Here is a 23629-nt window from a genome sequence, read left to right on the forward strand (position 1 = left end):
AAAAATAATATATAGAGGGGTATTATTGTAATTATTCCTAAATATATAAAGTAAAATTATATTTTTCTCAGGTCGGGGTCGGGTCAGGTATTTTCACCCTAAACTCGAACCCGACCCGACCCGACCCGAAGCTATTTTTTTTAAAAAAAAATCCGACCCGATCCGATCGAATAGGAACCGTCGAGTTCGGGTGCAATGCCGATCCCTAATTTATATCCATAGATACTATATCAAATATACTTGCACAAAACACAACTACCTAGAAGATTAGCACGTGAAAGCTAATATTCAACGTCAACCAACTTTATTTGATGAACATTAAAACACTTAATGTCATTTTACATACATGGACACGACGTAATTAAACACAACGACATCGTACTATTTTTTGTCCATTTCTCGGAATCATCATATCGGTAATGATTCTGCAAAAGAATCCATCTGCACTTGATCTTCATTTGTCTTCAGAATCTGCAGATACTCTTCGTAAAGCTTGTCCAGAGAATTGGTATCATCTTCGGTACCATATACTTGATGATGATGATGAAGAGACTGACACTCGAAATCTGAGCCGTTGATATGATCACGATCATCATTATTATCATAACCAGATAAAAACCCTGTCCCGTTTTCGTCAGCATTGACATATTCGGTCCAGGGAGCTTGCAGTACCTCTCCTCCTCCTTGGCTCGAAGACACAGTGGTGAATGTGTTGGTACACTGAACCGAAGCTGTAACTCGAATGGGTTTCGGAAGATGGATTTTGTGTTTTTCTGGTTCGGCTGTTTTTTTTGGTTTGCTGCTGCTGCAGATGGTTTTCTTTCGCTTCCTCACCAGTTGAACTTCAACCACGACCGGGTCTGGTAGTTTCTTGTGGGTGTTGGGATCGGTCCCTTGGCTTAAAAGACGTTTGCTGAGATGGGTGTTCCAGTAGTTTTTAATCTCGTTATCGGTTCGACCAGGGAGCCGTCCGGCGATGAGAGACCAGCGGTTTCCGAGAAGAGAATGCAGTCTGACGATGAGATCATCCTCATCGGGTGTTATATTACCTCTCTTAATATCTGGTCTTAGATAGTTCATCCATCTCAGCCTGCAACTCTTTCCACACCTAAGTAGCCCTGCAAATTAAACTCAAACAAACTCGATCATACGAAACACTGAGTACTTGAATCAACTCAAACGAACTCGCAACCATGAAGATTTGGTACCTGCTTTCTTAGGGAGGGATCTCCAGTGACCTTCACCGTGAGCTTGAATGTACTTGACGAGCAATGTGTCTTCCCTGGGAGTCCATGGACCTCTATGCAACCCTACTTTAGAACAACAAGGAGCTCTACCCATCTCTCTGTATTATTTTTTTGTTGTTTCGCTTACTGTTCAAACATTGAGACAGATGAGAGAAACACAAAGAAAACCAGAGAGATGCGTTAGAGACGATGCTATAAGGAGCACGATTTCGAAAGCTTCGGGTTAGGCCTTTTTAAAACCGTTAAAAACACGCCAATATTTATGTTACTCACCAAAATTTTATAAAGAAACTTCACATGTTCAAATATGCTCAAAGTTTTTCTCAATTAATTGTTCTTAAAAAGAAAGTTTGTAGGTTGGGATTCTAATATTATAATAAATTAGATTGAAAAGGTTGTTTTTATAACGTATTTTATAATATTTTATTTAAATTGATTAATAAATAGATTAAATATTAATAATTAAATAAAAATAAATATTTATGATTAATTGATTTATTTTTATTTCTAAATATAACAAAATAATACTGATGATATTAATAATTAGATTTTAATTTGTAAACCTCAGAATTTAATAAATTAAATTTCTGACAATTAAAATAGAGAATCTGAATCCTAATGTACAAAAAATATGAAGACTTTTATCATAAATTTTGAATAATTTATCCTCTTTTGTAAAATCATGCAAATAATACAGACTGGGATTTTTTTTTTAGAAAATGAGATGAGTGGAAAATTATTTTGAGGTCTAGATTATTTATTACCGTACACGTAAAACTTGTCACTTAGAGATGACGAGCTTGGAACTAGTCACGTAGATGTGACGAGTTTTATATAATTTTGATTCATTTTGTATGATAAATTTCATTTTTATAATATATTTTATAATAAATGGTCTAGATCCTAAAATAAATTTGAAGGTGTTTATTTTACTAATTAATTATTCTACCTGCGTTGTTGGCCTGATGATTTTGCCATCCACTTTATATATATAACACCAACAATCATAGTGGCCAAGCAAAGAGGATATGAACACGCCATGTAAACGGATCGGCTCCGATAGCTAGGAGGGGCATTGTCCCCCTTGATTTGGTAAATTATTACTTTAGCCCATGAAATTATAAAAGTTTTAGATTATAACGTATCGAAATTAGAAAGTTTGTTGTAAAATTTAACTTTATGCCTCTTATAAGTTTTGAAATTCACTATTCACTCTAATAATTCTTCCAACTTGGTCATTTCATGTCAATTTTAGTTTAAATAAAATATTACAGAGTAGTATTTGTTTGAAACATTATTAACTATTTGGTAATGCACACACCCTATAGATACAATTGCTTGTAGGGTTGTGCAAAAAGATCTGATCCAATCGACATGATCTATGATCCTATCCGAAAATTTAGATATATGATCTGCTTTTTATTTCAAATAATTCCAATCGAATATCTAAAAAATTCGAATAATTGGATCGGATAAATTCTAATTTCGGATTATCCGAAAATCTAAAAAAATAAGGTATTTAGATTTTAGATAGCCTTTAGTCCATTAAATGAATAACCCACTAACCTATTAAAACTCTAGCCCAATAAGAGTTAAGATATTTAATTATTATACATACATATATATATATATATATATATATATATATATATATATATATATATATAATTTAGTAGATGTATTGAAGAAGTTATATTAAGTCACAAAATATAAAATTTAATTTTATATTTGGATTGAGATATCCGTATATTTGATCCGAAAATTCAGATATCCTAAAATTTCAGATGTGCATGGATCACTATTTTAGGTATCCAAAAATTCAGATATCTGAATTTTCAGATCATATCTGATTTGATATTCGAAATTGCACACCCCTAACTACTTGAATCCATGACCTCCAGAGAGAACAACATTTCCTTTGGTCACTAAAACCATTTAATGAATTTTGTAACCTATATAATTTGAAAATACAACTTTATATTTAATCTAATGGCGTCATTTTTAATTAAATAAACCTCATAAAATTAGTACAAAAGCAGTATTTTTGGAATACGAAAACATAGGGGAGGTCTTAAACATGGGCCCAAATTGAAAGTAACAGAATCAGGCTCAAGTCCTTGAAAATCTTTAACCTGATTCTTATGTCAATAGCATAATAATTCGTATCTAATTTGCTTATTTTAAAAAATAAAATAAAAATGATTATATAAATGATGGAATAGTAAAATTTAAGTTGATCATTTAATAGTAATGTTTAACAGTATTATTAATAGAAATGATATTTTAATTTTCATAAAATAGAATGATGGATGATGAACGTAGGTCGACGTTTGAAGCAAACAAAATGATATCAGTGATGGGAGGAAGATACTATCGATGGAATTTAATTAATAATTTAATATATTAGATATAATTAACTGAAAGTATTAAATATTAAGCATAGATTAAATAAAGATAATCGGGATGTTCGAGTAGAATGGTTGATTAGTGGTGTCAAAGCATAAAGCAGAAGCATTAAGGCGAAAGGAGGGAGGAAAATGCAAGGCGGTTTCGGAGTTCAATTGGGTGTAACCAAACTAGAAGAGGCACTGAGATTCTGAGCCTTTGGCTGTTTTCGAATAATTTGAAGCCAAATATGTCACCCTCATCAACCATTTAAAAAGAATAATAAAAAAAAACAACCTATCTTCTTCATCCTATGACCTATATCGCATTATCTGGGTCCCAAGTATCCTTTTGTCGGCTCCTGTCGGCTCCCCTCTCAATTCTGTTCTTTAAAACCACCCTTCTTTTGAATTTTACCCTTTTTCTCCTCCTTTCTTAAAGCAGCTGAAGGTTGAAATCATCTCGTTCCGGACATAATGCTAAATGTTTAGTTTTTATTATAAAATATTATTTTCATTTGTTAACAACTTAATCTTAGAGAAGGATAGCAATTGACGTTGATTCTTCGTAATTTTATTAGAAAGTTATCTAAAATAATAGAGATTTTAATAAATTTTATTGATGATTCATATAAAATAGAAAATGTTGACCGAGAAATGGGTGAAACATGTATAACTTCAACTGCAAGCAAACAGAAGGAACTAATTTCAAGATCACATGAAAAAGTAGAACCAGTGAAGATCATCTTTTTGACAAGTTAACACCACTGGTGTATAAACTATGATCAATTTTCTCATCTTGTGGTCCATTCTCCTATTTTTTTTTATATTTATTACAAAACCTCTTTTTTTTATATGAATTTTGGTATATATTATACTTGGAAATGTTTTTTATATTGTTTGTTTATCCAAAAAATAAGCACATACAAATATGTCAAAGACACATATTTACACAAGTACGAATTAAACAACGAGAATGTATGTGTATAAATCTTGTATTCATTTATTTAATAAATGTATGGTTAAAATGTTATGTTTATACATTTACAAAATCTCATATCTAAACATAATGTGAGATTTGATAAACTCGTGGTCAAACATATTAATTTTAAGTTGTTAGATACAAATATCGACTTTGATTAGACCTATGTTAATACAATAATTAAAGATAATCTTTAATGTTGGGATCCCGAGTATTTCATAAGACAACTGATAGAGTTCAATACCCAGGTATGATCAAGTTTAGAATTTATCTTAGATAATTGAAAATTAACATGTTTAGCAGTAAGTTATTAAATCTATTGTTGTTTAAGTATAAATTCTTTCAAGTGTTTAATATACCTTTTTAAATATATATTAATTAAATAATTACATACAATATATATATATATATATTATCGTCATTATTCGACTCGACTAATGATCATTAACATATATAATTTATTTTATAATCAAACTCTTGTAATCTTACAATCATGTAAGTAAAAGACATTATAAAAATGCGTGTAATATAGTGTGTTTTTGGCTTAGGAAGGAGGATAATTTAGAAAATAAAACAAAAAAGAAAAGGAAAGAGGGAATGAGAGAAAAAGGGCGTTTTTTTATCAAAAATATCACCCTTAGACTTAATAATTAATTATCAGGTATACTCTCTCTAAATATTATTAATCTAACATCTTTCCTAACACGATGGTAATAAAGAACGGATCGCCATCTGCGTCTTCGTGGGATTCTGTCTGACCTGGAACAATATAAGAGGAAGACGCAGATGGTGGGGTTCTGATGATCTGCGTCTTCCATTATGCACATTGAATTATTGGTACTCTATTATTACCCAAACTTGAAAACTTAACTTTTAAATGCTCCTACTCCCCCTATAAATAACATCACATCTGAATGCAATCATCACCACACTAAAATTATTTATTTATTCTCACTTCTATCAATTCCTTGTATCAAGCTAAATAGATTTTGTTATTGTCTTTATAAGATAAAATTATTTTTGATTATATTATATTTATTTTATATTTAATTATTTGAACAAATTTTATTTTACTAATTATTTTATATTATTTTTTACGGTTATGAAATTAGAAAGCAGGATCATACCTCGAGACATTTTACGGATACAATAACTATATCAAATTGTGTTATTTAAATTATTGTGAAAATTTTTAATTTTTTTGGATTAGTTTATATTTTAATTAATATACTATTTATTTAATTAGGCTATTTCAACTATTGTTTTTGCAGATATAAGACTCTCAATCTTTCAAATTCTCAAAATGACGCGTATTTCAGCTATTGTTTATTATGATTGAGAAATCCGGAAAGATGGAATCGGCGTCGTCTTCGCATCAAATCATTATGTTAGAATATCCTTTAAGAGAAACATCACTCTAAGTTGTTTGGGCACTTCAACAAATGTCGTATACATATGCGGAACACTAAAATTTCAAGGAAGGTTCATGTTGGAATTACTATAAGACTGTCCTCATAGTAAACAATAGCTGAAATATGCGTCATTTTGAGAGTTTGAAAGATTGAGAGTCTTATATATACAAAAACAATAGTTGAAATACGCTTAAATAAATAAATAATATATGAATTAAAATATAAACTAATCCAATAAATTTAAAAATTTCACAATAATTTAAATAACACAATTTCATATTGTTATCGTATCGGAAAAATATCTCGAGGTATGATACTGCTTTCTAATATCATAACCGCAAAAAATAATATAAAATAATTAATAAAATAAACTTTGTTTAAATAATTAAATATAATATAATCAAAAAATAATTTTATCTTATAAAAAAAATAACAAAATCTACTTAGTTTTATACAAGGAATTGATAGAAGTGAGAATAAACAAGTAATTTTGGTGTGATGATGTTTGCATTCAGAGGGGATGTTATTTATAGAAGAGGAGAGCGTTTAAAAGCCAAGTTTTCAGGCTCGGGTAATAATATAATACAAATAATTTAACATGCATAATGGCATGATTCGAGTCTTCCGTACGTGTTAGAATCCTGCGAAGGTGCAGATGATGATCCGTGTCTTCCCTTTACGTGGCACTAGCTCGGACATAATCCCACGAAGGTATTAGATCAAGGAAATATTTCAGTGCTAGATCGATAATATTTGTGGAGAGAGTAACTGACATGTAAATATTTCGGTAAAAAAAGTCGAGAAAAAAAAGTGTTTAGATTTATGAGGTAAAAAAAGAGAGGAGAAAACCCTGAAAGGGCAGAGTCATAATTCCACCCACACATTGGCAGCTGATTATAAAATCAAAACAGGATTTGAATGTCCATAATTAAACGATATGAGTGGTCAAAACTCAAAACAAACCCTCTCTCTGCATCATTCATAAAGTGCAAAGCCAACACATAAAGCTACCATAGAAACAGTCTAAAAACATGCTTTCTTGCTCTAAAAGAGATCATCAGTTGCAGACAAACAAAGGAGCTCTCTCTCTGTGAAGTCATCAGAGTTTCTTTTCTTTTCTTTTTATCTTCTCAACTTAATGGATGCTCATAAATTTTCACAGGTAGGTGGATTTTTCCTTTCTTTTTCTTGCTTTTTAGAGCCTAATAAAAATCAATTTCCACGTTCTTTTTTTGAGACAATACTTTTTCTTTTGTTCATGGAGAGGGTGCAAGTGTTTCTCTTAATATCATTGTTCAAAGATCAGTCCTTCGTTGTGTGTTGAACTTTAGTCTTGTTCTTCCAACACCCAAAAGCCTGCACTTTTTCATTTTCCCCATCTTTTAAAGAGATGAAGAAAGGTTTTGTTTGTTATTATTATTTTCTAGCTGATATTGTTTTGTGTTGCTGGTGAAATGATTGCTTTCTCGGTCTTTTCTTCATGTGTCAAAAGGGCTTTCGGGGTATTGGCATGGTGAAGCCCATGGAGGAGACGGTGCCCAACACGTGCACAAAGGGAGGGCCAGATCTAGAGAGAAAAACAGGGCCACCGGAGCAATTGAATTGCCCGAGGTGCAACTCCACAAACACCAAGTTTTGTTACTACAACAATTATAGCCTCACGCAGCCAAGATACTTCTGCAAGACTTGCAGGAGGTACTGGACCGAAGGTGGGTCTTTAAGAAATGTGCCGGTTGGCGGTGGTTCGAGGAAGAACAAAAGATCGACTACGATATCCACCTCGTCGTCATCATCGACTTCAGCCAAAGTACCAGATCTAAACCCGACGAGTTTCCCACACTTGTTGTCGTCTCAAAACCCTAAGCCACCAGCCCACAAAGGCCAGGACCTTAACCTGACTTTCCCGGCTATGCAAGAGACTCATCATGGTTTGGGTTTATCTCATTATAATGACCAGCAAAGCTACTACTCGCCTTCGGCTATGGATCTCCTTAGGGCCGGGATGGCATCATCAAAGGGGTTGAATTCTTTCGTTCCGGCGCCGACCCAAAACTCGGCTACACTTTACTCTACGAAGTTTTCCATACAAGACTATAAACCTACACTCAGTTTTCCGATCGATGGAGCTGTGAATAGGTCTGGCGTGCTCCATGGTGGTCAAGAGAATAATGGTGGAAGGGTTTTCTTCCCTTTTGGAGAAATGAAACCAATTTCAAGCTCTAATGAAGTTGATGATCAAAACAAGGAACCAAGCAATTCAGCTGGATATTGGAATAATAATGGAGTGTTAGGTGGAGGATCATGGTAAAAGAAATGAAGAAGAAGAGGAAGGATCAAGGAACTGAGTTTTCCTTAATTTTTCTCTCTCTTGTTTTTTCAGATGGTTGATTTGATCATTACTTGTTAAAAGTTGTCTAGAACTAACAGATCATTATCGTAGGATACATATATATATAATGATGGTGGTTTTCTTTGCTTTTCAATCTCCTATCTCTCCTATGAACAGTGTAAAAAGCAGATCGGATCGAATTTGGGGTTTTGCTTTTCATGAGAGTTTCTATGTTTTATCCTTTATGTGAATCTAGAATTGTTTCCATGGATTCTTCTATCAGAAATATTGCATTAATGAAAGCGTGCCGTATGTGGAACGTAAAAGAGAGATGAAGTTTGTACTTTGCATACAAGATATGGAGTTTCTAAACATACCATTTGATAAACCCTAATTGAATCCTGAAATCTTAATGCCAATTATTATCGTTGATTGTCTTTTCACGTATGTTAGGGTGAAAGTAGTGAAGGGTGGCCGCCCTTGGAGTTCGATTCTTTCAGAAAAGAGAACGGGTTTACCTGCTCCAACTATAAACCTTACCTAATAATCCATTTCAATGGCAGATCTTAGCCCCATAACATTACAAGCACTCTTTTATTTTAATAAAAAAGGGGTTTGAAAATTAAGACAAAGATGGTGCCCCACACTTAAATCTGGTACAGAAACATTCCATCCCCATAAGTCAATCCCTTCTTTGCTTGAATTTGTGTTGTCTTTATCATTACCCGAATCTTTGTCCATTAAATTAGGGTCTCTATCCTATCCCTCTCCATTTACTTTTATGCAGTTTTTGTTTGGAATCACGTCTCTTCTTTAACTAGCTCATCACATTCAAAGTCTATGGCTGGGGGTGAAGACCACTACAACATTATTTTTCTACAATATATAAAGCTCTAATTGATTTTCATCTCTTTTCCTTATAAAAATCGACAAGTTAATCCTTACATTTTAATTTATCATAATTTTGTTCTTATACTTTATGAAAATTACTAAGTTGTTGATAAATACATGAATTGTTGATTTCTGGTAAACTGCTGATATATTGTTGCATACACTTTTTTGAATTGTTTATTATTCATTTAGTGATTTAACTGCAAAGTTTAAAAATATTCTTAATCGGACTAAGTTTTTAGTTTTTTTTTTTATAAAACACGAGGTTCAAATTTTGAAAAAAAATATATACTAAAGGATTAACTTTATAGTTTTATTAAAGTAGAGGGATATAATTTAGAATTAGACCAGTTTATAACTTATATTTATATGGTACCTGTATATTCTTTTTAACCAACAAGGAAGCAGTTGTATGCCCTTAATTCTTCTGAATTTTAAATCGTACAGCAACCATAAATCATAATTATCTACTCTCTCTCTATATCCTTTCAATCGACCGTATCATATAACCAATTACAGTATAATACAAATCAAGTCTTTCCATTGACATAAGCATCAGTTTTGACGTTAAATATCAGCTTACAGAAGAATCTGATTAAAGCAATACTTCAGTTTAAGGATTCAATTAGAATGTTTTAAAATTTAGCGTTCAGGAATTCGACCCATAATTTAGAGAGGTCTAATACAATTAACTATAAAATAAAATTAAACAAAGAGCTTAATGATATTGAGCATACAATTCATGATCTAAGGAAGCTTCAAAATGAAAAGAACACATCTATTAAACTTTCAAAATATCCTATACAAAGATGTGTTTCTATTTTAACAGAGGTAAAGGAGCTGTATATGGCTTTATAGCCGGCAAGACCACGTGCTCTAGGACAGGGGAGGCTGACTCACCTATCTGCATTGATTCCGAATATCCGGACCTTGTGCATGTTGGGGAACTTGGCAAGGACGAGCACAATCACTGCTAGCGTGTTCAGGAAGAGGATAGGATGTTGATAGTCTGTTGTATGCGAGGCTATCAGGTATTTGTCATAGAAACGAAAAAGGAAAAGAAGAAACACGGTGATCAAATGCCCGACGCAGCAAATGAAAAATCACGAATTGTGCATGAACTCATGACATGGAGGCAGTGACGGAATGTAAGAGGGACATCTCCAGGATAACAAAAGCAGCAAGAGAATTAGGATGAATAGTGGTTGCTAATTGCTATTATCTATCGAACTATTCTCTTTGGTTGTTAATCGGACATCTCCAGACAAGACAACGAAAATCTGCACAGAGTTTAATATTTCTCCAAATGAACATGCAAAACGTTGGTACTGATCTAATAGTGTTAAGAGATCAATGCATCAAATTGATATTTTTATTAACATAACCATGTGAGTGGCGAGTCAAGGAATGCTAAAATTAAGTACGCAAAATGTTGTATACAAGTCCAATCAATAACAATTAGTAGAATGCAAAAGAGAACATAGATAACCGTTTGCACATATACATACTTGCTCTTCGTTAAAAGCAAGGCAACAGGAATAAAGATTTGATGAATGTGAGAAGACTAAGCAAAAATTACATGAGAAACGCCATCGTCATTTATAGAACCCAGTTGTGATACTATGACATGAGTATGCGCTACATTATCGGTGGGGTATCCATGCTTATTTACTCATTGTTTCCCTAGCCATCCGTATAGTTCGTTACCCCGATTAGGGAAACATAATAGAAGGCTCAATAATCAACATCCAATGCTCGAGAACAAACACATGCATACATATATACAGAACATGATCAGCAAGATACAGAAAAACTGTAAAATATAACTCATTGTTTCCCTAGCCATCCATATAGTTCGTTACCCCAATTAAGGAAACGCAGTAAAAGGCCCAATAATCAACATCCAATGCTCGAGAACAAACACATGCATATCAGCAAGATACAGAAAAACTGTAAAACTTAACGCATTGTTTCCCTAGCCATACGTATAGTTCGTTAACCCGATTATGGAAACACAAAAAAAGGCCCAATAATCAACATCCAATGCTCGAGAATGAATACATACAGACAGACATAAATACAGAGATACAGAACATCAGCAGCAAGACTCAGAAAAACTGTAAAACATAATATAGGGCATACAGCACAACAGGGACAACGGTTAAAAACTTTCTGTTCCGTGTTAGCTGCTTTCCGTTGTCTACCTGCCCCACCAAGTCAAGCTATTGTAAAATCCTTGATCATCAGCAAATGGGGTTCCTTTCTTCCAGTGAAAGAAGTGGTATGCGACCTGAAAATAGACAATCCGATCATTATGGACAAAAATTTCGAAAGCAAAAAGCTTAGTTTCTGTTGTATGGGAGTTGAGACTACAACTATATGACAGCCTATAGCTCAACTCAAAGCAGATTTTCAGAGCGTAATGACATTGTTCAATAGAAAATCCCCTGATTTCCTTGTTCCCCATCAATAAGCGCAATTGAACACCATACTAATCAAATTTCAACAAGCCTAAAATTCAAAAACAAAAGAGGGAATTTTGCAGGCATAGCAAGAAACCCAATTGAACATCCAATACTATGAGATAGTTGAAAAAGCGAAGAAATGAAACGTGCGTGGAATTGGGCGAGATTAACGATGGTCCAAGCCATGCCAGGAGAGCAACCGAAGATGGAGAGAACAGGCATATCAATAAACGCCTTTAATTATATTTTAATTTTTTTCTTTAAAAAAATGTAAATAACACTCTTTATGCAGCTTGGGGAATTCCCTAGTTTATCGACATTGCAGTACAAGTTCCCAAGCCGCTGCCCCAAGCATGCCGTAGTTAATGCAATTCCAGCTGCAAGATCTGCTTCATGATTACCGGTTGACAAGTCAATAGATCTATGCAACTCCTCCAAACTCACTCGCGGTGAGTTTCTTCCATCAACCACATCGCCAAAATAAGCATATCAAAGTACGAAAGAATGGGAAATATACTTTGCATTCCACAAACACTTTTCCTGCTGCCACTTGACCTCCATATGCATGACTTTCTCCCACAAAATGTCCCATTCTTGGTAAGAGGATTCCACCTTAAATGGTTGAGAGAGTCTTCTTCAATCGAGACACCAAAATCAATTTTGCAAGAAACAACAACAGCAGAGGCAGCAATATCGGACACAGTGGTTGCTGGAATAGAACATAAGCGTCTTCGACCTACAAGCGCCGAGTCAGATGCACTAAGGTGATCAATAACACACACACAAAATAAGTAACTGCAACTGGCGTCGCCCAGACTCAAACCGGAGACCTGACGTGATAACCAACTACACCTCGACACGTTGCTGATATGATGAAAAATATTGTCTTTATATATTTTTAGAGATCTTTGAAAAGAAGATACACACTGATCTTTCTGCAATTTTTCCTCCCAAATTCAGTGATTCTAGCTGCAGTTGAATTAATATTCATCCAAATACAGAAATTTCGGTGACACCACTAGCTCCAAGATACGACCATAACCTTATCAGGAGTATCAAAGTTGCCCATATCCTGGATAGCCAGAATAAAACCTGCAACTGAATCTTGTGCTAAAACAAGTCCAAAGTGATGTCAAACGGAAACTGCAACTTCACAGTGTAGAAGAACGTGACCTATGTTCTCATCAGCTTCACATCTACAACACACCACATTCAAATTACACCCTTTTCGACAAGGCGGCAATGAACCGGAACAAAATTACAAATACATTGCCAGAAAAAAAATGTATTTTACCTTTGGAGGTAACACGAGACCACAACTTGTTCCAAGCAAAATTGACATAAAAACTTTAGAGATTGGAGAACAAGTTGATCGTTAGACTTGACTTCTAACATTCCCCTTTTTGTGTAGTGCGGCCATATCCCACAATCCTCATACGGGTGTAGGCTCGGTGAGATTTGTGTAATACCATGTGCATCACTAGGTGCTAAAATATCCTATGTGAAAGAGTATTGTTCTCTCCTAAGGTTTTAAGTTCAAGTAAGCTTGTAAGTATGTGAGCGTTATTATGAATAGATAATACCTTGTAATAACCACATACTATTCCAAAAAAAAAACTCTATAAAGGATTTGTTTCATGAGAGTTCAATATCATCCAATAATTCTTTAATACTAAAATTCTTATATAATTTATGAAAAATAAAATTGTAAATCATTTCTCAATAAATATAAAGAAAATTCTATTAACTACGAAAATGAATTACATTGATCAATTTATTTTCTGCCAAACAAACTCTGAAAAACAAAGAAAAACGTTTTCTGAAAATTCAATTACAGTAAAACACACGTACTCTAAGTGAATTATTTCAATAATTAACGAATTAAACACCATTAAAATACACAAATAGAAAATTATAAAATAATTTCAAATTTCAAATTAATAACTGCAGGAGAAATTATAATCATATCAAACATTACTACTGTAAAATATGAAATAATTAAAGTAAATGTAGTCTAAATCCATATATATAATCCATCAAATCATCTTAATTGAGGAGAGGGGGGTAGGACTAGGAAATTTCATAGGAAGGCAACACTGGACAATTTAAGCAAATCCATTATGTGAAAAGGATTAACTTGTATACACCAGATGCCGTCCCCCACATAGGAACCTTCCGAGAAACTCTCTCTTGAATTTTGATGGAGATAATAATATTATATCAATGAGTGTTAAATACAAAGAATATTCCCATCCTATACAATCGAAGCGTCCATTATTTTATGAGAAGGGTGACGAAATCGATCCTAGACGCTTGATTATTGCATTGGCTTTGGAACAATATGATCTCCAATGTCACATCATCCCATCAAATGCTTTGTGTGAGAAAGCTAAGAAACTCTGCGATGCTCATAAAGATTACGCTAGTTCTTTATTTAACCCCATCCAATTTGGTGTAAAGTCCACACTGCTCACCCCGACCTATCTTTGTCCCTCTGTATTGTTTTTTTCCCTTAGCTTGTTTCGGCCTCCCGTCGTAATGGAAAACGAGGGAATTAAGGGAGGAGTTATGACGACGACATACGAGTATGAGGATTTGTTACCGCTAATGGCTGAGAAGCTGGACTTGGAAGCTTTTGTGTCCGAATTATGTGGAGGGTTTCATCTTCTAGCTGATCAGAACACAGGGTTGATAACGCCTGAGAGTCTAAGGATGAACGCTGCACTTTTAGGCATGGAAGGGATGAGCAAAGATGAAGCACAAGATATGATCAGAGAAGGTGATCTTGATGGAGATGGGGCACTGAACCAGACCGAATTCTGCATCCTGATGGTGAGACTTAGCCCTGGAATGATGAACGACGCTGAGTCGTGGCTCGAGAAAGCTATCGTTCAAGAGCTAAAGAAATCCTCAGCTTGATCTTTTTTATCTTCTTTTGTTTTTTAAGGTGTGAAATTGGAGCACTAAGATGTTATATTCATCTTATTGTACTAATGATTATGAAACGATTAATGGTTGCAACAGAGACCCAAGGCCTGCAGACAAATATTTCCATGTTTACATTACATGTTTTTCACAAGTATTTTCAAGTACAAAGTCATCCTACTGATTAGCTAAACTGCTACAGAAGATAAAGAATCAAACAAATATTATTTTATCCAAACCACCATATATTAACACGAATAATAGGTTATCAAGTATATACTAAAACTATCAGAACATGAATCTCAACTAGGACTGAAATTTACAATCGAGTGTTACTATTAGTTGCGGTTTGATCTAAAGCTAAATGGTCCTATTTAACATATGATGAGAAAGAAAAGAGAATGCCAATTCATTCTCTACAAAAGGACATATTGACAGCTAGGCATAGAGCCCCAAAATACTTGAGAACATGACCCATGTGCTGAACAAAATTTTCACCATTAATCCGATGCCCTTCTATGTCCAAGACCTTCGAACAGGTGTAAGGCTGCAAATTCAACGAACAAAGAGGATCATATTACATGTTGAAAAATAAATAAATAATTTCAAACATGATATGAAGGCTTAGAAGACATAGAAGAAGATGCAGAACAAGAAACACAAAATAAATGGCATTCAGTAGTACCTGCCATAGTCACGACTCCTTTGCTTCCCATAGTTGGGACTCGTCTCCCTGTCATAAGAAGAACCATTATAACGATCGTAAACAGGACTACAAGCCCTACCATAATCAGGACTTGAGGACCTCCTACATGGACCATAGCCACCACCTCTTCTAAGGCTATCATATCTGCCATCCCTCTCATCATCGTCCCTTAAAGCATATTCAACAGACACAACTCTGTCCAATAACTTGCTGTGAAGACATACAGAGTACTTTAAGAGCAAGTCCGCTGATCCCAAAATGAATTTATAATCTATATATATATATATATATATATATATATATATATATATATATAAAGTTTATTTCTACCTCCTCTGCGTAGCTTCAAGGGATTCAGTAGCTCCTCTTGTGTAGCAAACAGCACAAATCCAAAGTTCCGCCTAATGCGAACATGAAGAACCTTCCCATATGGCTCAAAGTGCCTCGGTATAAGAATTAAGGTCTAAAATTGTTATCATACCAAGCAACGTTGGGCATTTGTTTCAATTTTAATAACATGGTGACCTATGTGCAACAACCTCTTATCGAGTGACTAAATTATATTTTTTAAATGATTCGTTTAATACAGAATTAATTTTGAATGTCATCAGATTAATTTTACCCTTGTCATAAATACTTAGTTATCCTGCTCCATTATCAATAAAAGTTCAGATTCAAAGTTAATTAATTTCTCCTGTAGCTTCATCACCGTTGATACTATTTGTAAGATTTCATATATTTCATCACATCTAGGATGAGATTTATCCTCCACAAGAAACTTATGCATTTCATATATTTCCAGCATTCCATGGCTCGAGCTCAAACAGAGGCTGAGCTGCTTTTTCTGCTAGTTCGACATTGTTATGGAAGCTGCAAGCTCCTAATAGAGCTCCCCAAACCACCGCATCAGGCTTCATAGGCATGGTTTTTATAAGATCATAACCTTCCTTCAATGCTCCGGCCCGACCTAGGAGATCAACCATGCATCCATAATGCTCCAATTTAGGATTGATACTATAGTTCCTCGCCATTGATTCGAAAAGTTCTTGTCCTTCCATCACCAATCCTCCATGAGTGCATGCTAAGAGAACTCCAACAAATGTAACATCATCTGGTGCAGTTCCTTCATGCTGTTACAATCAATGACATGAACATAAAAGAATGAACTAAATAGGAAAGCAAAAAAAATATTATAACTGTATAAGGAAATGCTAACCAGCAATTGATCGTAATACTCGAGAGCTTCAATCGATTTTCCATGAAGAGCAAAAGCCACGATCATTGAATTCCAAGAGCACAAATTTCTCCTCTTGCCGATTTCATCAAACACCCTTTTCGCCACTTCTATTTTACCGCACCTCGCATGCATTTCGAGTATAGTATTGCTAACATACAAATCCTCAAACAATCCATTCTTTCTTGCATAAGCTTCAATCCTTTCCCCAACCTCTAACGCTCCAAGACTTGCACAAGTTGGAAGCACACTTGCAATGGTAACTCGATTCGGCTTAACACCACTCCCATTCTCCATCTATAAAAACATATCCAAGGCTCTTGAAAATTGCCCGTTCTGCGAGTAACCAGATATCATGGAGGTCCACGAAACCACATTCTTCTCCGACATCGATTTAAATAACTCCAAGGCTTCATTCATATCCCCACACCTCGAACACCCAGAAATCAAAGCGTTCCAAGTGGGCACATTTCTGACACGCATTTCGTCGAACACTTTCCGAGCCAACGGTAACATACGAAGTTTCGAATACATGTCGAGCAAAGCGGCCAACGCATAGCAATCGACACCAAACCCGGATTTGATAAGATGGGTATGAAGGATTTGGCCATGGGTACGAAAGGAAAGTGCAGCGCAGGCAGGGAAAAGGAAGATGAAAGAATGCTCGTTCGGGGAACAGTTGTTGAGGCACATTTGGGAGTAGAGAGTGAGGCATTGGTGGGATTGGTTAACGGAGGAGTAGGCTTGGATGAGTTTGTTGTAGAGAAAGACAGTTTTGTTTGGAATGAGATTGAAGAGCTTGTGGGCATAAGGGATGTTCGGTGCTTGGATGAGTTGGATGATGAGAAGCTGAGTTTGGTGTTGCTCCATGCCATTTTTGAGAGTGTTAGCAATGGATTTTTTCAACCGGTTCATGACATCTTTCAGAAACTAGGCTAATCATCTCAACCTAAATTTATTTGATGCAATTATTATTATTAGATTAAGTTTATTAATATAACTATTGGATCGAATATTACATATACTTTATTATATTTAATTTAATTTATTCATTTATAATATTAAAATTTGATTTTCTAACTTTAAATAACAAACCTAATAATTCATAATAGTGGATTGATATTACTAATCCTTATACATTCTGTCTATAAATGTAACATTACATCTACAATGCTAATGCATGTTAATTAATGTTTGATGTTTTTGGTAGTAATTTTAAATAATCCGTCTTTCCCTTTCTTCTTCTCCGACGAAACCCAAACCAGTTTAGTGTCGATCAACTTGCCGTAAATCCTCTCGAACTCATCCGACACTTGACTCACCAGCTAGCTCCAACTTGCTCTTCTCGACCAGCATCTTCAACAAGCTTAGCTTCCCTCTTCTTGCCACTCCAGTTCCTTCACCGCTTTTCCCTTCTCTTTATTACCCAGAAAAGGGTCATTTAACAAAGCTTGAATTTGATTGTTTCGGAGTAGTCTCGAGAACTTTTGCACGTCTTGTTAGACCGAGTCGAGTGAACTGTTGCATTGAGCTATATATGTCTAGAAGAGATGCGGCGTAGGCGCTGGCTGGTTTTCGGTTGACGTGAGGAGATAAAATGAGAGGTAGGCTGGCAAGATAATAAGGTATTGATTACTGCAAATCGTAGTCTGAATTGAATATTTATAACACAACCGATGAAGTAAAGTTCACTTGTTGGATTATACTTTCAGCTTGATTGGTAAATATTACCAAGGCTCACCTTTGAGTATCAACGATTGAACCTTTATCTGCTTCAAGCAGGCAGCAACAACAAGAAGATCCATATGGCTTACGGTCCAGGGTCACCACATTTAGATTAGTGTAAAAGGCTGTTAGGGTTCTAAAATAAGTTGACAAGTAGCATAAGGTCAAATGACAGTTCCAAGAGATGAATTCCAAACTAGTTTCCTAGGCTGCAATTCTTTTGCCACGTGTCACAGCTAAACTCCTTTAAACATTCCCACTCAGTTCCCCACTCACTACACTTTGCTCATCTCATTGATTTTCCTCGCCAAACTAAAGCTTGACTGGAAAAGAGAATGAAGGTAAATTACAATACCCATAAATTTGTTAAACAATAACTTCCATTTAGTTTCTAATGATTTCATCTGCATTTTCGTGTTTGATCTTATTTTTATTCAATAGATATTCAACTGGGTGCAGAGGAGGTTCAATCATACCATCCTCAAAGGTTCAATTTCTTGCATTATATATACGTATCATTGTACATTCTCTGTAGAACAGTGTTTGATCATGAGGAAACTTTCATGATTTGCGCAGATGGGTCGTCTCCAAGTGTTAAGAAGACTGATGGCATTGTGATCGACAATGATACAAAAGCTTTTCTCGAGCAGGGACCCCTGGTTGACTTGCTGGATGGCATTCTAACAATCGGCACCTTTGGTTTCGATCCTCTGAAATCATCCTGGGGTGAACAGAAAGACTACTTAACCTCGGAAAACGATGATGAACGAGGGGAGGAAGAACAATACTCCGATAACGACGATTACAGTGATAGTAATGAAGAAGAGAATCCACTGATGTTAAGCACTTTCGACCACGGTTTCGAGGACATGACGATGACGGTTAACCGGGCTGCTGAGGGGTCTACAAATGATGAAATCAGTACAAAATTGGATGTCATTGAGGAACATTCTCGGAAGGTGAGGAGAAGAACGACACTGGCCGACCTATTCTCCGAGGATTCTGATTCCAGCATGAAAAAGAAGCCGAGCTCTCTTGAACTGGACTCGGATTGTAGCAGAAAGGGATCAGTTCGTACAAAACAGGGCCTTTCTTTCGCAAAGAAACTCATTCCTCAAGTTGGAGAGAATTCACGTCCCATCAAAATGCTAAACCAAGTGACTGTGAGTACTATATAAACTATGAAGTTCTGCATATTTTCCATAATAATCACACATCCATTTATATATTAATTTCATTTTGACTAAGGCTTCAGTTCAATAATTATACATGAATGCTATAAAAAACGTGGTTATGAAACTGACCAACTGTCGTATCTGTTTATTTGCGAGCATAATTCAATTGATTAAACAATTAGTTTTCATCTGTTATTAGATGATGAGGAGAATGTTGAAGAAGAAGATCCACCCAGAGCTTGAAGGCAGGGGAAATAAATTAAACAAGCAATGTAGCAAGAAGAAACATGAAGCCAGTGAATCAGTTTATCTGCTTCAACAATCTCCAGGTAAATTTAAGTTATGAACCACAGAAAATGCTTCTCTATTCGGTCTTTCGCTTTCTTATTGTATTATATGTGAGGGTTTTGCAACTGGTTCTTGTTGTACGTACTCCATGTCTCTGAATGGTTAGGTCAAGTTTGCATAGACAAGGGAGAAGCTTGCAATAATTGGGGCCCTTTAGGGAAAAAAAAGTTGATAAAAACACCGAGTTGAATCCAACTAGGGCCCCATGATAATCCCTTCGGTAGGGTTGCCATGTGTGTCTGCCGGTAATTCAAGATTGTTAGGGACGAATTCCGACTATCTTTTAACCATCATTAACGTTCATTGTGAATATAAAGTTCTTGATTAAGTAACTAATGACTAATGAGTATAGTATCAAGCAGTTTCTTGAAATTGGTTTTGGAGTAAAATATTTCACCATTGTTGTTGTTGTTGCAGGTGCTGCTACAGCTTGAGCTTCGAGTTGATGATGATTACCTAAGCTGCTAGAAATTAATGTTTTCCTGTGTTGTGCTTAAATTATTGTTTTGTTAATTAATCAAGCTATTCGTGTATGCGGAATATGGAACCGTGTGATTCTCTTTAGTATTAATCCTTTCATGTTCTGTTTCGACTTTTCGCATGTGTGAGTTGTTTGATTTGCTGCCTGGAACGTGATGGGCTTTTTAGAACTCAGTTGTGCTTCGTATTTTGACCTTCATGATTACTGGGTTCAACCCTACAATGGGAAATAGGCGTTTGGGATATAAAAGTGAAATGTGCTGAAAGCCGATAAGCGAGAATTCAAAGTATATTCTATGTCAAAGTAGATACATGCATGGACGAACGATTTAATTTTATGTTACAAGGTATAAATTTAAAAATTCAAAAATGAAATTTAAGTGTGAAATTAAATCATTAATGGAAATACAAAAAATAAAATATTTAAACTATACGAGAATTTGAAATTTTAAAGTACCGCGTCATATCTCAACATCTCTCCTCAATCCATCCATGCATAGATATATGGGACTGCAACCAAGTTCTTCAGCGCCCATCAATTTTAATACTGGAGGACTTATTCTTCTACTTATTAATGCTATTATTGCTAAAAGAGATCTCTACATGCTGTGCGAGCATGGGCCGCCAATACAGAGCACGCAAGTTGCTTTACTTGTATGAAACTTAAACTATAATAAAAGATAGAAAAATTATCTGTCTGGAATCAAATCTTGAGAGTAAGAAGGCACGTATCTAGCCATGGCTGTTAAAGAAAAGAAAGCATCCCTCGTTTATATTAAAATAACCCACTTTTCTCCCATCAAAACCTTGGTCCAACATCTAAATGGACCAATCTACAAGCATTCTGTCGTCAACTTAATCAAATTCTGCATTTATGTATAATATATGTAATTTCAGTTGACTATGACCATTATGGTTTGGTTGCTTGGAGTTCGATATGAACTTGTGTAGCGGTAAAAGACTTTCGTTAATATATATGAATAGTGTTTGATGGATACGTATAAGAAGAAGAGAGTGAGATGAGAGTTTTTTTTAATGGATATTTGAGGTGAAGCAAATCTAAACATAGGACCCCAAATCTAGTCTTGAATCCCACATGTTGTTTCAACTTTTGTCGGTCAAAAGCAAAGAGCAACGGCAATGGAAAATGTGGTGTCCACCAAACAATTGGTGTTCATCATGGCCTGAATAGTTCATGTATGTGGCTCATCAAAGGACCACGGATTCAAACCTGAACATATTCCTCCATCTTTCCAAGATTCAAAAATATCGAAAATTATATATATATATAAGTGAAGAATATTTACACCTTCCTCCACCTCCACCATATTAAGGCATCAAAACCAAAGATCTCTCAGGTTTTTTTACAACATATTGGGTTAGGCTTTAACTATCCCACTAATCCAAATTGTTGATATTAAAAAAAATCTAAAAAGGTTAACCAATTAAATAAACTCAAATGAGCACTAGGTTTCATATTCTATCATTATCTTATTCAGCTAAAGAGTTTAGCGCTGAATTCAATATTTACAAAGAAAGAGATGTGGATGAAACCGAGTTCGTAAAACTTTCCCCAGGAAGTTTGTGGTCAAAAGATGATGTAGAATGAAAGCATGGTTTTTGTTCTGACTAATAAGGACTGAGTTGGAACAAAATCTATGCAAATATATGTGATGTAATTGCAGACATAATGCCATGTGTTTGACTGCAACACCAGAATATCATATGATTAAACAAATCTGGGTAAGTTTTTTCCACTGTAAAGACTAAAACAGAAACCCACGAAAACCATGGAAAGTTTGAACTCTTTTCTTGTAACAAAACACCTCCCTCCTGGCTCCAAGCATTTTTATATGCAACTATTAGAAAATTGTAACAAGAAATCAATGCTAGTGGTGCCCAAGCTTTTGATTCTTGAAGAAGAGATTGATCATCAGTTGATTCAGGCACCACTTAATTTGTCCACCCTGAAATTTATTTTTTTATGCTTGTTGTTCATTTTATTTAAGGTATTCACCCTAAAATTTTATTAGTATCCGTTTATACAAAAAAAATTATTATTAATACATATGTGTACACTATAAAAAATATTTCTAAATCCGTCACTGGACCAAATAAATATAAAAAAACATATGTAATGAATCCTCACATTATTAATACTATTTGTATGTTAAATTAAATATTAATTTTTTTATTTTTATAAAATTTTGATTAAAAATATAATCCAACTTTTAAGTTAATGTGATTCTTTTTATGGTAAAACTGGACATGACTATCGGATAAACAAAATCCGAGAAAAATTACGTATGGATAGATTGGGGTCCCGGTTTAATTAGCTTCACTTTTACGCTGTCCCGAGGGCAACCCATATCCATCCAAGTGTTATGGTCAATTATTTTGACAATTATACCCATCGAAATTAGCCACAAAGCGATCATAATTGCAAATAGAGCATGGGTATTAATGGGAACACGAAATGAGTAGTGCGTTCCTTTCTTCATTTCAACCCCGGATGAAGACCACGTGTCACGGAGCGGTATTGAAAAGAGCCAGAAGCAGGAGTTGTCACCGTCGTGTACATAATTAATCGCATTAAACAGACACGTGTCATGAGGAAGACAACAAATTATTTAATTAATTGCAGTGATTATAAAATAGTATCAATTTACTTTTTTAATTATTAATAAAGTATATATATCTTATAAATATTCTTATTAAAAATTAAAATTAAAGAAAAATATTTATTTTATTCTGCTTGATGGGATCTAGGCCACCGTTCGTATGCTCTTTTAGGCGAATTCAACTCAGGCTTCCATGTTGGTTAGGCATGGTAAACGGGTATAATTTCGTAGATTTTATATTGTATTTGTTTCAATTGAGACGGGAAAGGGTATCATTTTAGTGAGTAGTGGACATGTGTGGATTTAGAAAGTGGTACTCATCGCGGGTAGTGGTCGGGTGATGGGTTTAAGATTTTAACCGCCCCGTATCCGCCCGCCCTGTATTTGTCTGCCCACTAAATACCCATTAAATTTTAGACCATTATGAATTTATGTATAATTTTAGAGATTAATTTATAAATCTTAATATTATACAAGATATAACTTATAATTCTTGGTTTATTTTATTATGATTATTAATGTACGTGTTTGTTTTATGTTTGTTACTTATGTATAACTTAGGTTACTATTAGGCGGGTTTAGTCGGGTACGTCTCTAGTTAGAAAGTATGTGTAGGGATGGATTTAAAAATATATCAGCATGAACGGGTGTGGATTTAAATTTTTTTACCCATATAGGTGAATAGTAAATTTAAAAATATTAAAT

General features: G+C 34.7%; 4 protein-coding genes and 2 pseudogenes across 5 annotated transcripts; 3 read left to right on the forward strand and 3 right to left on the reverse strand.

The window, feature by feature from the left end:
• Window positions 1-407: 407 nt before the first annotated feature.
• Window positions 408-1448, reverse strand: LOC120173602 (myb-related protein 308-like). The gene is made up of 2 exons (XM_039180701.1): window positions 1209-1448; window positions 408-1118 (listed from the first exon to the last, which is right to left on the reverse strand). Exons 1-2 carry the CDS (start codon window positions 1339-1341, stop codon window positions 409-411), a joined length of 843 nt encoding a protein of 280 aa, XP_039036632.1. The 5' UTR covers window positions 1342-1448; the 3' UTR covers window position 408.
• Window positions 1449-6971: 5523 nt separating this feature from the next.
• LOC120173603 (dof zinc finger protein DOF3.7-like) lies at window positions 6972-8592 on the forward strand. 2 transcript variants are annotated; one of them, XM_039180702.1, is made up of 2 exons: window positions 6972-7187; window positions 7518-8592. In XM_039180702.1, exons 1-2 carry the CDS (start codon window positions 7164-7166, stop codon window positions 8331-8333), a joined length of 840 nt encoding a protein of 279 aa, XP_039036633.1. In that variant the 5' UTR covers window positions 6972-7163; the 3' UTR covers window positions 8334-8592. The 2 variants fall into 2 exon arrangements, with proteins under 2 accessions (XP_039036633.1, XP_039036634.1); XM_039180703.1 differs by lacking the exon at window positions 6972-7187 and adding an exon at window positions 7303-7433 and having other exon boundaries at window positions 7467-8592.
• Window positions 8593-14140: 5548 nt separating this feature from the next.
• LOC120173599 (calcium-binding protein KIC-like) lies at window positions 14141-14873 on the forward strand. The gene is made up of 2 exons (XM_039180699.1): window positions 14141-14702; window positions 14739-14873. The coding sequence occupies exon 1, from the start codon at window positions 14249-14251 to the stop codon at window positions 14627-14629; it is 381 nt and encodes a 126-aa protein (XP_039036630.1). The 5' UTR covers window positions 14141-14248; the 3' UTR covers window positions 14630-14702; window positions 14739-14873.
• A 278-nt stretch (window positions 14874-15151) lies between these two features.
• Window positions 15152-15972, reverse strand: LOC120173606 (annotated as a pseudogene).
• LOC120173598 lies at window positions 15972-17549 on the reverse strand (annotated as a pseudogene).
• Window positions 17550-18587: 1038 nt separating this feature from the next.
• Window positions 18588-20257, forward strand: LOC120173607 (protein TILLER ANGLE CONTROL 1-like). The gene is made up of 5 exons (XM_039180707.1): window positions 18588-18641; window positions 18742-18787; window positions 18877-19457; window positions 19675-19804; window positions 20241-20257. Exons 1-5 carry the CDS (start codon window positions 18636-18638, stop codon window positions 20255-20257), a joined length of 780 nt encoding a protein of 259 aa, XP_039036638.1. The 5' UTR covers window positions 18588-18635.
• Window positions 20258-23629: the final 3372 nt, after the last annotated feature.

Source organism: Hibiscus syriacus, unplaced genomic scaffold (assembly GCF_006381635.1).
Source record: "Hibiscus syriacus cultivar Baekdansim isolate YM2019G1 unplaced genomic scaffold, ASM638163v2 tig00111981_pilon, whole genome shotgun sequence".
Lineage (NCBI taxonomy): Eukaryota > Viridiplantae > Streptophyta > Magnoliopsida > Malvales > Malvaceae > Hibiscus > Hibiscus syriacus.